Below are 17375 nucleotides of genomic sequence, written 5' to 3'. Positions count from 1 at the left end.
GTTGGTCCCCACTACACTGCACTAGAAGGCACCAGGGTCAAAAATAGCTTATGGTAGGTAATATAAAGTCAGTGTAGGTAGAGGAAAAAAAAATCCATAGTTACGATTGTGTCCGTGTAAAACCCGCTAACTCAGTTTAATCTCTCTATCTTAATCTCAGCAATCTAGCAAGGTACCATCTGGTGTAAAGCATCTGTTATGAGATTGATGTGTTTACATATGGTCCGTGTAACTAAAATATTCAAAAATGCATGTGAGTTTTGAATTAGTTAAATGTTTTTAAAGGTCCTATATTATGCTAAACTGACTCTTGTGAGCTCTAAGTCATATTGTTACCTCCTCAAAAACATACCTGGAGTTGTGTTTTGTTTCATTCACACATATTTGAGAAATCCTTTATTATTAGTCCGTCTACATTTACAAAACTTAAAATGTTCTGTTGCACCCTGTGATGTCACGAACCAGTACTTCATGCATCACAAGGTGGAATAGACGGTTTTCTGTTTGAGAGAAGAACTCAGCCTAAATAAGCAGGATTTGTGTGTTAAACATGTGTGAATGAAACAAAACACAACTCCAGGTACGTTTGAGATGAGGAAACAACATTATAACATGGCGTGATTAGGGTCCTTTAAAAAGTGCACTACGAACTGAAGCTTGATTCGAAAAAACAGATTGCTTTTCCAACTCCAAACCAACATGACATCCCCCCGACCCATACTCTGCACATGTGGGAAGTGTGCCCTCTACGCAAGGACACATGTTGGAGACCTAGAGGACACATGAAGTGGCCTAGGGAGGATGTGAGAAGTGGCCTAGATAGTGACAGTGATGGAGCACTAGGAGGCCAGACAGTCCAGGGAAATCCCCCCCAATTCCCAGTTTAAATGCAATTTCCACAAGAACCAGCAGACACGGCCTTCCCTCTTCATGTAAACAAAAGAGAATGCTAAAACAGCGCTGTTGTCCCGGTACTGTGCATGTGTGTCCTTGAGTTTAAACAGTTAATGAGGCTCTCTAAATCATCAGAACAAAGAGAAGGGACAGAAATGGGGCACAACCAGGGCTGGTTAGTGGGGCGGGGCGGTCCGAGGAGACGCAGATGTAAATGTATAGGTACCGATCAATTTTGTTCCATAAAATTCGAGGACAGGAGGCTGATTACATGGGAGGGTTTATTAAATGAATGGAAGAAAGAACCCCCAAATGAACTGATAATATATAATTCGATATAAAACAAGGATGCAAAATAAAATGCTTCAAAAAGTCCAGTTTAAAGGTGCACCCTGATCTCATCCCTGTTTTATTAGAGCCTGGTTATTACTTGGATGGGAGATCACTGTGAGTATCAGGTGCAGCAGTAGCAAAAACTGTTGGTGTGTCCTTCACCCACATTGCGTAGTATAAATGTGGTGTGTGTGTGTGTTAGCGGCGGTTGGAGGGAGCAATGGTGCTGATTGGCAGTCTCACTTCGGTCAGTTTGTCCCAGGGCAGCTGTGGCTACAACAGTAACTTACCACCATCGAATGTGGAGTGAATGAATAATGCATGAAACTGTAAAACAACTAGGGATGACATTATATCAAATTTTAGTGTTACAGTTATAGTGAGGAGAACTATAACAATAAAAAGCACTTTAAATGAAGGTTTTCTTATCGTAGAGTAAAGATTGAACTGAAATGACTTATTTTTGCGATGATTTTGTGCCAGAATAATCACAATTATCCCTTAACCAAATAATCTTGACAAACCTAAGAGCGACTTTCAGCACTATTTAAGACTGATGAATTATTACTATGAAACTTTACAGGTGAGAGGTCTGTATTCTGCTTGTCTACACAGAAATGTTAACGCTTTGCCCGGAATGTTCCACAGTATCGCATTAAATTTGGATTAATTTTTTTATGGGTGTTTTTATTGATGAAAATCGCTTTAAAAGCATGCATGCGGAAAAGTTACACACTGCACCTTCAAATTGCGTATTGATTATATAACAAGGCGGCTAAATGCACCTCCTCTGATGAATTAGATCAGGATTAGCTCAGTGTTGGAGTGTTTTGCTAAAGGGCACAAGGGCCAGGTCGTTTTAGGGCGCTTCCTCAGTCTTGGCTCTGGTTGCTATGGCTATAAAAAACAACTTGAAAAAACAGTGATATGTACAGAGAAGGAACTTTTAAATGCATCCAAGCAGCCTCTGGAGTGAAGGTAGGCAGTGTGCTAGAGTGGTGCTGGTGGTCTCTTAATGCACTGCTCTCAGCAGGCTGGTCTCTGTGGTACTACTCTGGGTTTATGTCAGTACAAGTTAGTAAGTGCATTTCACAGCATGTCCCAGCAGCTTGGTCAATGGATGTTTACATTTTTGGCAAACTTGAATAAAGTAATGTATAAATTTGAAAGCTTATGGAGAGCTTTAAGCACCGTTTTATGCCCATACCATGTCCATTATTGCTCTAGAGATCTACTTAAAAACCTCTTGAATAGGCTCATGACGCTAGCTAGCTCATTGTGTGTATCAGAAAAAACTGTCACTTTTATTAAAATCAGAAAACATAAAATAAACCACCTATTAAAATTCTAATTAATTCAAATAAAGACTACACAATTATTTGTATATGTTGAATACCTCAGTTTGTGGCAATGTTTTAATACTTAATACCTCTTAAAATTAGCAGTAGCTTTAGCACTGAGACACAAAAATTCCTCTTTCTAAACACAGAAGTGTCCTCGGGTGAAGTACTCATTTTATTTGTTCAGTGACATCCACCCGTAGCTCCCTGTCCACGGCCTCATCTTTAACCCTTTAAGGACTGAGCACATTACATACCATTATAGCATGACTAGACTTCTCTTTTTTTAGCCATAAAAATCATGTTAAAGGAAGTATCAGCATGTACTTTTGCCTTTTTTCACACAACCTCCTCTATTTTACATATCCATCCTTATTTTTCCTTTGATGCATTGAATAACTGACTGGGAGGATCGAGGCGGCACCTGCGCTCTGATTGGTCATCTTCGAGGGACAACATAAGCACATTACCGTAATGACAGGAACATATTTAAAGAGCCCCATGCCTCTGCTTTGAGACGCCGTTTGAATTTACAGGATAGCACAATTGGTTGCTGAGTTACGGTAATGGAAAGTCCACAACCGTGAGTCAATCAGCAGCAATAGCATCCGACGCTATAGGGTTAAATATGTATTCATTTTAGCGTGACACGGCGAAAACCTGAGACATACAATTGGACAGAAAGTAGTGTCGCTAACAGTGAGGTTGGCGGACGTTTGTGTTGTGCGCAAAGCCTTTAGCAAATAGGTTACGTTTATGTTTTAGTATTTGATGATGTCATTATTTCAGATAAAGGGGCTATGGAAGATTTACTGTTTTGGAAAATGAATATCCAAACTAATGATCCTCAAAAGTTGAACCTTATCCTTATTTGTTAGGGAGTGGCTGCACAAACTTGCCATATGAATCTTAGGGCTTTAAGTTCTTTCAACTGACGACAATCATGTCTTTGGTGTTGAATAATGGCACCACTTTGTGAAGCTTTGTAAGATTTATACTGACAGAGAAGACATTGAACTTCTTGCCAGTTTTTGTTTCATGTGGATGGGCCCAGTAATTACAGAGATATTAACCAGGTCAACAAATCTACAATCTGACAGTTAAAACAGCAAATACCGTAACACTGTCCGCAGCTCAGTTTAAACTACAACACTGTCACACTCACGTAACCTATAGAGTTGTTAAGTGTGACGTCACTTCCGGGTCAATCGGCTGATTGAAAACGCTGAAAATGTTTAAATTTCCTCTTTTTTAATTTTTTTTTTTTTACAGCTCATGTTAAAAAGAGATTGCAGTCATTTAAAGCTAATAAAGTTCTAAGCATGGAGCTATGGTTATAAATGTGACAGAAAGAGAGGTACAAGAGAGGTTGAAGTAAGAAGCTAGTTTAGGCTAAGATAGTGTTAGTGGTGCCCAGCAGTTAGTGAAATATCCAGATAATCTTATGTTATTCTAGATTATTTATATAATTTGATACAATCTGTGGTTAAACATGCACTTTTGAAATGTAATTGTCTCTTGTTTGATGAATAACGAACAAAAACAAAGCTAGAAATCAGCTGTGTAGTTTCTGAGACGCAGCTTTAAAAGGTCCCAGGTGAATCGACCATATACAAATTAGTGTTATTAATAATAGTACTAACTGTGTGTACTCCGTCTTGCCATGTGAAATTCCTTTATGAAATCATTCCTAAATCCTAAAGTGTGTACTTTTTGGCTCTTCTTGTAAACAGGAAATCCAATGTCCTTCCTAAGAGCAAACAGTAGTGCGTGGGTGCCATACCTTCAGCCTGGGTGGCCACCTTGAGTGGGGCGCTACTCTCCCCGGGCCCATGCAGGTTGTGGCCCACCACCCTGAAGCGGTACTTTGTGTCAGGCAGGAGGCTCTGGATGGTCACCTGCAGCTCCCCGGGACGACTGCAGTTCACCACTCGCTCCCTAGAGGGCGCACACACATCAAGTGTCAGTGTCTGTAGTCATTCTAAAACAATCATTTAAAATCATAAAACAGGATTTATCCAGGTCTTTAAAGGACCTATAAGGCACTATTTATGATCTATGTTATAATGTTCTTTCCTCATTAAAAACATACCTGCAGTTGTGTTTTGTTTCATTCACAAATTTTCAGTACACAAACCCTCCATATTTAGGCTGTGTTCTTTTCTCAAACTTAAAATACTCTGTTCCTCCTTGTGATGTCATTAAGTGGTAATACAAGAAATGCTCCACTGTGTTTTTAAACTCCATACACCTTCACTAGAATCATTTGGATCATCTCAGCCCTGGATATACACAAATTTTAAGTTACAGCTATTGTTTTAGCCTCATTGAAACTGCTTCACTCCTCAGTGTATCAGCAGATATTCAAAAATAACAGCAACAACTTAAGGTTACTCTAGAATATTGAAAAATAAAGCAGTTCTATTGAGGCTAAAAACAGCTGTTAACTTTAAAACTACCACTAAATGACATCACAAGGTGGAATAGAGAGATCTTTGGGGATGCAGACAGTGTAATAATGCAAAATTCCTCAAACATGTGTGAATGAAACAAAACACAACTCCAGGTATGTTTTTGAGGAGGCAACAACATGACAAAATCTACCAAAGTCAATGCATTTCATTTTAAATACAACACTATTTACCATACTACACAACTGATAAACATACTGTATTCAGCTTAAAAACGAAACACAAATTTTCCTTAACAGTTAATAAACTTCCCCCCATGAGTTATTTTTGGTTTAATGATAGATTACAGTTCATAAACTAGAACTAGCACATAACCCGCTGTGAACAGGGGAAACTGGGACATTAACTGTGCTAATTTACTAGGTAATTATGTTAAGTGTGAACCTCCCACCACTCGGGAATTATTCAAAACAATGTGGCCACAATTAAAGTGTAAGTACTCAGCTAAACTTATCCCTGCTATGTGAAGGTATTCAACATCAGAGGCCTAAGCTAAGGCGTTCACACATATATAAGGCCCTTAAAGATGCAATCACAAATGCAAATCTTGTCTTTCACATGTGGGGCCCATTTAGTGGCTAATTACCTGTGTGGCAGCTAATTGTCAGATGATTTATAGCATCATGTTTTCTGTCCTTTTTTGTGACATTAGGTCCACATTGAGAGAGGTAAGGTGGTTTCCTTCCAGTTTGGTCTCACAATTTGATCAAAACTAAAACTAGTATCAAAACAAGATACTCAATACTAAAGTCACATTCTCAGAACAGAAATGAAGCTTTCCTGAATATCTTATTATTTAGGGATTACACAGAGAGAAGACTGCTTGGTAACAGAAGAGAAAGCACTATGATAGTTAGTGTTGCAAATCAAATCTATACAAAGAGGTCCTATATTACATAAAATTGACTCTTGTGAACTTTAAGCCATCTTAGAATGTTGTTACCTCTTCAAAAACATACCCGGAGTTGTGTTTTGTTTCATTCATACATGTTTGAGTAACCTTTTATCATTAGTCTGGCTACATCTCCAGAGCTCAAAATATGGTAGTTTTTAAGCTAACAGCTACCTTTTACCTTTTGTTTAGTAGACAATGGAAATTCCAGGGCTGAAATTATCCAAATTATTCTAGTGAAGGTGTATGGAGTTTTCTGTTTGAGACAAAAATTCTGCCAAAATATACAGGTTTTGTGTGTTAAACATATGTGAATGAAACAAAACACAACTCCAGGTATGTTTTTGATGGATAATCGTTATAACATAGATCAGAAAATAGTGTAATCCTAGCCCTTGGTAGTGAATACCGAGCTTATTCCTTAGTATCAAAATTGTGTTTGAAATGTTAGTATCACGACAACGTTCCTCAAATTACCTTGTTTTAAAAGACAGGATTTGCATACCGATGCCCTACCCCAGTTTGGTTCTTACCTGCTGGTTCCTTCTGGGCTGTAGAACACCGAGTACATGAGCTCCTCTCCATGGGGCTCCACCGGAGGGCGCCAGGTGAGCTTGACGAAGCGGGTGGACACCAGGGACGCCACCAAGTCCCGTGGCGCAGAAGGGGTGGGGCCTGCGGAGTCGGCCACGCCTCCCGAGCCTGGCGTTACATGGTCAGTAGTGTTAGGAGTCAGTGAGGGGGAGGGACCAGAGGGCAGGGCTACGTCTGAGGGGCGGGGCGAGGGAGGCGAAGGAAGGAGGGAGGACCAAGGGGCGGGGACAGTGATGGAATGAGAATGACAGTGAAAGAAACGAAAGAAAGGGAGAAAAGAAAAACAAAAAAAGAAAAACAAAACATAACAAAAAGGACTCTTGGCGTGAGACAGAGCACAAAAACACTAGTACTACAAACACGCTAACAGATAAGGCACGATACAGGGGGCTAGCATGCAGCTACACACAGCTCTACACAGGGTCTTATACACTACAGAACGCAACAATCTCTCCAACAACTCCTGCCAGCGCCAATCATTTTTCACCAAAAATGATTCACGCTAATAGATTTCAACACTTGAATACAGTTTGGGCAGTTTTATGTAAGAATAAAACGTGTAAGAGCAAAACCGGCTTGGCGAATTGCTCGTTGTTTACACATAACATATTTAGGTCACCAAGTTTCATTTTATTACTTTGAAAATGTTATATTTGCTGAAAATATAACATTTTTGACACTATGAATACCCCCTTTTGCTCTCCGTGCTAAGTCACTCCCTCTTCAGAGCGCTATCACAACACAATTATCGTGCATCCCACTAATGAAACTACTGCACATCACATCAGCTTTGTCAAGTTGCTGTGTACAGTTTTGTATCATGTTTTTGTATATTTATGGAGAACTGCTGTGTGGGAGCGTGGGTAATGTAGACTTGTGGGCGGAGCCTCGTACACATACTGCCAACCGTAAGGAGGGTTAGCAAAAACAAATTGTTGGATGCCCTTCCAGTTGAAACTTGCCTTATACTGTAATGTGAGAAGGGACTCAATGATAGTAAATACACGGAGATGTTTTGACTGTTGTCGTGCCAAAACTAAAATAACCTCCCACCATCTGGTTAGTGGGTGAATGCTAAACCCACTGCGCCACTACTACAACACACTTGGAGTTTTGGTACTTCTTCATACACATTTCAATAATTATCAAACCACAGAAATAAAAATTATGTTGTGTAGTATATTTTTCATTTTTTCAGCATTAATAGAATCCCACTGGCCCTTGTTTGAACACCCCTGATCCTTCTAGAGTTTTACACAGACTTTAAACTTGCTCCTATACCACTGCAGATGTCTGAGTGTGCTCACAAAGCAGCAGATGTTTTTAAAGCCTTCTGCCGGGACATTCCAGAGCCGACCACAGAAATGCAGCGGTTCAGTTAAAGAACAGACTGTGGGTGCACTATACAATCTGAGAGGTCTGCACGTGGTTTTCTTCAATGTGGAGACTGAACCAGGACTAAGCCAGGACTAAGCCAGGACTAAGCCAGGACTAAGCCAGGACTAAGCCAGGACTAAGCCAGGACTAAGCCAGGACTAAGCCAGGACTAAGCCAGGACTAAGCCAGGACTAAACCAGGACTAAGCCAGGGCTAAATCAGGACTAAACCAGGACTAAGCCAGGGCTAAATCAGGACTAAACCAGGACTAAGCCAGGGCTAAATCAGGACTAAACCAGGACTAAACCAGGACTAAACCAGGACTAAACCAGGACTAAACCAGGACTAAACCAAGACTAAACCAGGACTAAACCAGGACTAAACCATGACTAAACCAGGAGTAAACCAGGACTAAGCCAGGACTAAATCATGACTAAACCAGGACTAAACCAGGACTAAACCAAGACTAAACCAGGACTAAACCAGGACTAAATCATGACGAAACCACGAGTAAACCAGGACTACACCAGGACTAAACTAGGACTAAATCAGGGGTAAATCATGGATAAACCAGGACTAAACCAGGACTAAACCAAGACTAAACCAGGACTAAACCAGGACTAAATCATGACTAAACCAGGGCTAAACCAGGACTAAGCCAGGACTAAATCATGACTAAACCAGGACTAAACCAAGACTAAACCAGGACTAAACCAGGACTAAACCAGGACTAAATCATGACTAAACCAGGACTAAACCAGGACTAAATCATGACTAAACCAAGACTAAACCAGGACTACACCAGGACTAAACTAGGACTAAATCAGGGGTAAATCATGGATAAACCAGGACTAAACCAGGACTAAACCAAGACTAAACCAGGACTAAACCAGGACTAAATCATGACTAAACCAGGATTAAACCAGGATTAAACCAGGACTAAGTCAGAACTAAACCATTCCATATGTGCGCCTGTTTGTCCTCCTCATATGGAGACACAGAGAAGAGGTTTCAGGGGTCTGGACCAGGACTAAATTAGGACTCAGACAGGACTAAGCTAAAACTAAACCAGGTTCATGCAAGGACTGAACCCAGACTAACCATATCAAGTTTGAATACTATAACATATTAACAAAAACAAAACCATATTTAACTTGACCAAACCAAGTATAAGCACGGACTAAACTAGGACTAAGACAGAACTATGCCAGGAGAATACAGAATTAAACCAGGTGCAAATCCAGATTAACCAGGACTAAACCAGGACTTGAACCAACATAAACTAAATCTAAACCAGACCTCAAAACTTACTTATGGAATGGAATGTTTATGATAAAAAAAACCACACATCCAGGTGACATTTATATTTGTCCCTCGAGCGTCCAAACAGACCCGAGGCTTGTGAACATATCACTACCGCTGTTTCAATGCTGTGTGATTACTTCAGGAGCAGCTCGGAAAAAAGCCCACTCCCCTCCCTCCGCCCGTGTGCCATTTGTCTGTCAGGAGCTAACCACTCATTTAGCTTTCACCGCTTCACTGGCATTTCTGCTCTGTGAGTCCAGGTATTCGGTTGCTAAAGATTATAAAGTTCCTGGTGGTACAAAAGCCTCATTCACGCAGTCAGATGTGAGGAGAAAAACATGTTTGTGAAGATTTAACCTTTAAATGTGACATATTGTGCTTGATTATCCCTTTTAAAATACTCCAGACAGTTTGGCCGTGGTATTTCACGCTATACGACTTAAAATGCGTTGTTGTCAAGCAATTTGGCTTTCGCTTTCCTTTTGAACACTTTGAGGTGTCTATAAAACCCTCTCTGTTGACAACACAAGATGGTGAAGCATTTTGAAATCAATAGTGAAATTAAAGTCCTGACTGTTTTGGTAAGTAAATAAATGCATGTACCATTATACATATTTGAATACATATTTTAAAGGCGTGTACCACAATTTTTCCCACCTATTTGAGAAAAAATTTGTCCTAGCCCAGTTAGGGTTGCCAAAAGCATCGGGAATCAGATACTAATCGATAACAAAGTAGTACTGAAACTAGATACTCTGAAATAGACTGCAATGAACCTTTCTGAATAGCTTTACAATGATCTTGAGTTGTATCAGAACAACTATAAGACCACACAGATGACTAAGGGATTACACAGACATAACACCACATCATCACATTATATAGTCTAAATCACATATGTCAAATTCAGGCTCAGGGGCTCAATCTGGCCCACAGAGATACTTGGCCCATGAGATCATATCAAATGTGCATTAGAGCTGGCTGTCGGTATCAATTTTCAATAAGCCCGTGAATTTGTCTCAGTTTTTAATTTTGGCCCACTTTGCATTTGAGTTTGATGATGATAATTGAAAACACTCTTTATTTAGACTCTAAATAAAGAGTGTTTTCAATTATCATCATGGTATCGGAATCTGTATCGTGTCTATTCCTTGATATTAAAATCGAGAAATTATAATATCGCGGCAACACTAGCCCCAGTACAGATACATTTTATAAACAGCTCTTGAGGTCAAAATACGTCAGCTGTGTCCTGTCTGCATCTAATTATCAAGCGTTTTATAGTACGAGAATCAGGAAGTGCCCGTTAGCATGCTAGTTGTTGTTAGTTTTACTGTCAAGGCAAAACTCCGTTCCGCTCTTGTGAAAAGCTCTTATAAACTCATCACTGTGAATAATCAGGATGTTCGGAATGAATAAGGCAAGTGACGAATAACTTCAAAATCACTGTAAACTGTTTAAAATGAACTAGTTGTTTTTCACATTAAAAAGTAACTGTATTCTGGTGCTTTCAGAGTACAGTTACTTTCCCAAAAATACATTTATACATAGCAGTATTTGATCACGCAATTTTAAACTGCTTAACCACCTTATGCAACAAACAGTTCTAAAGGTGCACTGTGTAACCTTTCTGAAGGGAAGTACATCACCTGCCTGGCTCAGTGGAAATTGTATTGATTTGCCTGGGATGTTCTGCAGTGCTGCATTAAACATATTTATCTCGCATCTATTCAGTTATGGACGTTTTAATTGCTAAAAATATCCCTTGTCAAAATTCTTACTGCGAGCTGGTACGCCTCTCCACAGATCTGATATGTAACTTGGCACTTGGCGTCCGTCCCCTGCTTATCTCCATGTAGAAAGATACAGAACAGTTACAAACTACATTTTAATGCAGGTATTGAGGATTCTAAACGCAACTTACACATTCAAAGCGTTCTTCCCAACTCTGCAGATAGATTGTTTCATAGTGAAGCCAATTTAGGCAAAGAAATTATTAGAAGCCGAGTGACGTGTATGGAATTTTAACACTTATCTTCTTCGTACTTGTGTATTTCTGTTGGTTCCGAATACAAAGGACTAGAATATTCATAAGTGTTCATTTGTGCATGTTTGCGTAATCCAACATAATTTAACAGTGGGTCGTGTGAACACCGCACAAAGGGCATAATTATTTTACTTGACATTTTAGTTGTTTTCCAATTATTACAAAATGTGAAATACTAAGATGTCAAAAACGTGTTCAAACAACCCCAATTAAGCAGAATATTGGTCTTTTGAACATGCATGGATGAAATTATAATGGCAAAATTGTGTTTTAGAGATGCACGGTACACTCAACAGCTCCAAAAGGTTCATTAATTAAAGGGGCACTATGGAACATTTCAGGCAAAGCTACAACAGCGCACCCTTCACCTGAAAAGTTACACAATATGCATTCAACTTGGCTTATTGCATATTGCTTTAAATACTATTGATGTATGTATTTAATTAGCGTCATATTTGTTGTTCAAAAACACCTGGAATAACCAACATTCTTATTGTGAGCAGGTTTGAATCTCCACAGATCTGACCTGTAACTTGTCTTAGTGGCATCTCCGACTTTTCTCCATGTAGATAGATAAGTTTAATGCCATACTGTTGAACATTCAAGGCAAAGCAATAACATCATGGAGAAAAGTGAGTGATCAAATTTAACTTCCAATAGGGGTGAGCAATGACATTAAGTTTCAGTAATTTCTAACGGTCAATGATCAGCTTCAAATTATCATCGTGGTATCGGAATCTGTATCGTGTCTCTTCTTCGATATTGAAATCGAGAAATTTTAATATCGTGGCAACATTAGCCTCAGTAGAGATATATTGTATAAGCAGCTCTTGAGGTCAAAATATGTCAGCTGTGTCCTCTCTGCATCTAATTATCAAGCGTTTTATTGTAGGAGAATCAGGAAGTGCGTGTTAGCATGCTAGTTGTTGTTAGCTTTACTGTCACGGCAAAACTCCGTTCCGCTCTTGTGAAAAGCTCTTTTACTCAAATTACTCAAGTGACAGTAACTTAAAAAATAACTCTTGGGACGTAACATCTGATTTATAAACTGAAGTTAATGTAATTGGAAGTACAAAATCTGGTGTTTTCAAGAATAGACACAAACAAAATCATATTTGGAGGAGCGATCCAAGAAACACAAATGTTCAGATCTTTTCATATTGTCAACATAAAGCGTTTGTCACTTGTCGACTTACACACAGTGGGAAGACGAACCAAAACATTTACTTAGATTAGTCAAATATTACTCAGGTACAAAGTAAAAGTATAGTGCTACGCTGAAAAGAAGAACTGAAAAGTACTACGCACCTCTGTCTATAGAATGTTATGATGCCATTTGAAACCTAGCAATGGTCAGACTCGACATTACCAGTCTCCATGTGTGTATAACTGACATACTGACCAGTGTTGGGTGCCCTTCCGACAGCTTGGAGCATGCCCTGGTACATGCCCCTGGTACATGCCCGGCCTTGGTTCTTACAGTACAATCTCGCCGCACCCGCCTGACAAGCTCTATTCTGGGTTTGATAAATCGCGTCATTAGCATCTTGGCCGGCGGTAATGAATAGCTGGCATTAAGTCTTAACGAGGAAGGTTACTCTAGATCGGCATAATAAATCTGGCTAACCATTTTACCAAATCGCCGGGACAAAAACGCATGCTAGCACGCCATTCGTCTTAATATGGGAATGTAAATAAGTGAGTGAGTTTGCTGTTTGTGTTGCTAACTTCATAAGGCTAGCGTCCCCCGGTTGCGTTGGTTGTTTTTCATGGCTGTGTAAAAGCAGAGATAAGAGGGGCTATAGCTCACCACTCTAAAAGAACAGAGGAGCATAAATCTAACTAATGCAGATGTGCGGAGAGGGCGGGGGGTGGGGCGGGGTGGTTACAAAGCGGAGCCAGAGTGTACAAGATGGATTCTCAGAAATACTACAGAAGAAATTCAACCAGGAAGATCGTTTGTCCCATTTCCAGTCCGTTCTGTCACTGTCAGCCAATTACTGTACAACCTGCTAATTTTGACTTTCAACCAATTACCTCTAAAAACTACAGCTGTGGCTAATGTTAATTTTGTAATCAATTTTACCAGACGATTTTTTTTTTTTCTTTTTTTGATTAGTTGACTACTGAAGGAGATTTTTATTTTATTTTTTTTTATAAAATGAAACAAATTTAAAGAGTGACTAAACACCTAAACTCCTCCCACAACCACATTTCAAATAGAGTTGCTAATTTGGGAAGTATCCGAAGGCGATATAAGATATAAGGGACAGTGTGATTGGTCTAACAGGGGCTCACACTTCAAGCTCCACCCCCGCAGACAGGTAATCGGGGCAGTCATGCTGGATGTCACATAGTACTTGAAATTGTAGTGGCCACTGGAGGCAACACACAGTAAATTTTTTGACTGATTGTGAACAGAAAGCTCCAAATTGATTTAGTTTGCAAAAAATTACCTAAAAAGAACTAGGAACAATACGATTAAAGCACCATATATACACAATGTAGTAGTAAGTTGTGTTTTGCCATTAGTATGTTCACATCTCCAATGCTCAAAATGCTCTGTTCCACCTTGTGATGTCATGAAGCAGTAGTTTTCAAGTTAACATTTACATTTTACCTTTTGTTCCGTATAGACCAATTCCAGGTCTGAAGTTATCCAAGATTATTCTAGTGAAGGTGGATGGAGTTTAAAAACACAAAGTGAAGCACTTCCTGTATTACCAGTACTTTCTATTTGAGAGAAGAACTTAGCCTAAATTTGCAGGTTTGCGTGTTAAATGTGTGAATGAAACAAAACACAACGCAGGTTATGTTTTTGACAAGAAAGCAACATAACAGATCGGAAAATAGCGTAATATGGGCCCTTTAAAGTCAACAACAATCCTTTCTGCAGATTATGAGTCACATCTATTCCGACATTGACAAACTCCTCCCCGCCGCAGCAGCAGAACCACCAGCTTCCTCACCCTTTCCATCTTCTTCAGCCATCTAAACAGGAGTTTAATCTATCATAATGTCACACTGCAGACTTCTCTACCTGCCAGGGTGTAGCGTCCAAGTTTTTCTGATCAATACATTATAAAGTTCTATCAACTCTCAGTCATTTATCTGTGTCTCTCCTGTATAAACTGAGATAAATTGAAGATGTGCTTTGTCCATTTTAGTACAATCACAATATATTACATCAGATCGGTTGGGGAAATAAAGCTCCATCACTCACTCACACACATTTTTGAGGTTAAGGTGCGCTTTATTGTCTCGGTAGGAAAATTTGTCCTCTGCATTTGACCCATCCTTCAGTGGTGCTGGAGCAACATGGGGAACCATATCCAGATCTCCAGGCTTGGTCAGGACTTAACTGGAGAATTTGACCTATTATGCATGTTTTGGGTTGATCGGGTGTCCATACAAACTCACCCAGACACAGGGAGAACATGCAAACTCAGCACAAAAATTCCTTGGTGACCCGGAAGTCAATTGTGGAACCTTCTTGCTGTGGGGCGAGAGCGCTAGCAGCTCAGCCACCAAGCCAGATCATGGGGTAAATCAGAGGGAACACCCAGACACAGCTAGAACATGTTAACACGGCACAGAAAAGCCATGGATGTTCTTAAAATAATTTAGAAATTCTTATTAAATTCTAAATTACTAACCAAGAGCTGTTATAACACAAGTAGGGGGGTGCAATAGGTGAAGAAAATTATCTCACGACTTTCTAAGAGCCAGATCTTGATTCCAATTTTATCACGATTCATGTAAACTTAGTATCTTTATATCGCCCTAAAGTCATATGCTTCATCGTCATTGCAGTTTGTTAAATTGTTTGCTGAGGCAGACCAACAGGAAAAGTGGATCGGAAAAAGTGTCTTTGTTTGAGCATGGACCTGCATTCATGAGAAAATAATAATAATAATAGTAATACTAATGGATTAGTCTTATGTACACTCAAAGTCGCTTTCCAATTCCATGCATTATTCAGTCACTCCACACTCATTTACTATTGTAGCCACAGCTGCCCTGGGGTAGAATCTGCGCTATCGGCCCCTCCAACCAACACCACCACTCACGCACACACCACTTTCATACTACACAACAACAGTTTTTGCCACTGCCCCATTGTGACACCTGAAATTCCCAGTGATTTCCCATTCAGGTACTAACCATGCCTGGCCTTGCTTAGCTTCTTAGGTCTGACCAGATCCGACTTTAACGGAGGTTTGGCCACGAAAATGAGTCAATCACGATATGACAATTTGACCAAATGGCATATCATCACAGGAATGAGATAACCATTTGCTTTTATCACCACATTGCCAAGCCCAAACTAAAGTCAGATTGATTTTGGATGTAATTTTAAAAAAGCAATTTGAAACTACTCTTAGAACCAACAATTCCATCTACTACTCCACAGGTAATGACTCGTTATTACCAACACCCCCATTGAGCAGATGTAACAGCACATAGCAGGACTCTTATTGCTCTTACTCATTTGAAGAAGTTGACAAATATGAACTACAGATGTGAGTAATGCTGACAGTCGAACCTTCTCCCTGTAATCTACGCACCAGCCCTGGGACCCGATAAGCCCGGAAGGATGAGCGGCTCCCTGACAGCTCCAGACAATAGAGCCGCGGCGTAATGTGCCCACAAAGGAAGAAATGACAAACGATTCCAGCGGAGACGCGTGGAGACCAGCCAAAATCTGAGCAAGCGTTTAACCAGAGGGGAAGTTGTATTTCAGGAAAACAAGATCGTTGCCCGTGGCGATATGAAGCATGAGTTGTCAAAAATTTTACGGGTGTTGGTAGAAAGGATTTTGATGGATAAGGGATATAAAGCCGATGTGGGAAGTTTGGAGAAATTGAGAGCTCCGATGGGCTAGTGTACACCCAGATAATTGGTAGCATGTTAGCAGAGTGGTTAGCCTTATTACACAGCATAATCTAATCTACATCATCTCTAGGTACTCATGAACAAGATCTTGATTGACCAACTGGAGAAAGGTTCAGCTAGGTATTTGCGCAATATATCACCTATCAAATCAAAAATGCACTATGATTTAGCTCAATTATAAAACCACAAAATGTGCTATTTAAATAATGGAATGAGCAAAGAACAATATGTTTTCTCAATCTAATTTTTCTTCATTAAAAAATCTTGCAACATGAAATGCGTAGAATTCTCCAAAGTGGGACTAAACACCGCCCAGAAGCACATTTCGAATAGAGCAGCTAACTTGGAGGGAGGAGGGCCAGAGTCTGTGTATATAAGAATATTATGATAGGTCTAACATGTATCTACACTTCAAACTCCGCCCCTTCAGCCAGGTGTTTGTAATCCAAAACACCTGCCGGTAACCAGGGGAGTCCTGTGTGATGTCACATAGTACTTGAAAACACCATATACGCAGTTTAGTAGCAAAAAAGTTAATTTAGTGCTCACTTTACATTGAATCACAATCACAGTACTCTCAAAAGTCACGTGGTTCTACTAGATACTGGATCAACGTTTGGAGAAGACGGCTCCCCGGACACAACAACCAACAACTGCTCCTAAAAGTTTGTGCTAATTTGAAATGGATGGGTCAAATGCAGATTGGTGACTATGATTTTCAATGACATTCAAACTCCAAACAATGAAATGTAATTTTAGTGATAAGATTATTATTATTATTTTTTTAGTAGGACAACTTGGCCTTATGCTTTTTTCATAACATAAAATATGATAACTGAAGATAAGCCTGATGTAATGTAGCTCGGGGGACCCCCATTGGACTCTGATAACGTCCGTACTGAAAACTAATAAATTCTGTTGCTGTTGGATAGATGTAAGCTTATTATGTCAACATTGCACACCTCTAACAGATTACACAGAAGAGAGATAATTAAAGCAGTTTCCTGGAGCGCCTCTCAGTCCCTATTGTCTGCAGTGTCTTATCAGAGTCCTGGGGGGAGTTGGCACAGATACAGGATAACATTGCTCAAGTGTGGAGCGTTACAGCGGTGGGTCCATACATTCTCCACAGGGATATAAGGGGAGTGTCTGTATCAGTGATGTATAGAGACAAATCAGAAGAAGGCACACAGCTATTGTAAGGAGATTTGGTGTAAATACTACAC

At 39.8% G+C, this 17375-nt stretch overlaps 1 protein-coding gene across 9 annotated transcripts in view; it reads right to left on the bottom strand.

The window, feature by feature from the left end:
- The window catches only part of neo1a (neogenin 1a), a 312642-nt gene that overhangs the window by 61452 nt on the left and 233815 nt on the right, over positions 1 to 17375 (bottom strand). For 7 of the 9 annotated variants that reach the window (XR_008649252.1, XM_055232509.1, XM_055232512.1 and 4 more), the window contains exons 8-9: positions 6464 to 6698; positions 4351 to 4505 (exon numbers count right to left, since the gene is read on the bottom strand). Coding sequence is in view for 8 of the 9 variants with exons in the window: in XM_055232509.1 (XP_055088484.1) it covers positions 4351 to 4505; positions 6464 to 6698 (390 nt within the window). In the remaining variant the exon portion in view is untranslated. The remainder of the gene's footprint in view (positions 1 to 4350; positions 4506 to 6463; positions 6699 to 17375) is intronic. The other 2 variants (XM_055232511.1, XM_055232513.1) reach the window with 1 other exon arrangement.

Source organism: Periophthalmus magnuspinnatus, chromosome 3 (assembly GCF_009829125.3).
Source record: "Periophthalmus magnuspinnatus isolate fPerMag1 chromosome 3, fPerMag1.2.pri, whole genome shotgun sequence".
Classification (NCBI taxonomy): domain Eukaryota; kingdom Metazoa; phylum Chordata; class Actinopteri; order Gobiiformes; family Gobiidae; genus Periophthalmus; species Periophthalmus magnuspinnatus.
This window is presented reverse-complemented; position numbering and strand designations above follow the sequence as displayed.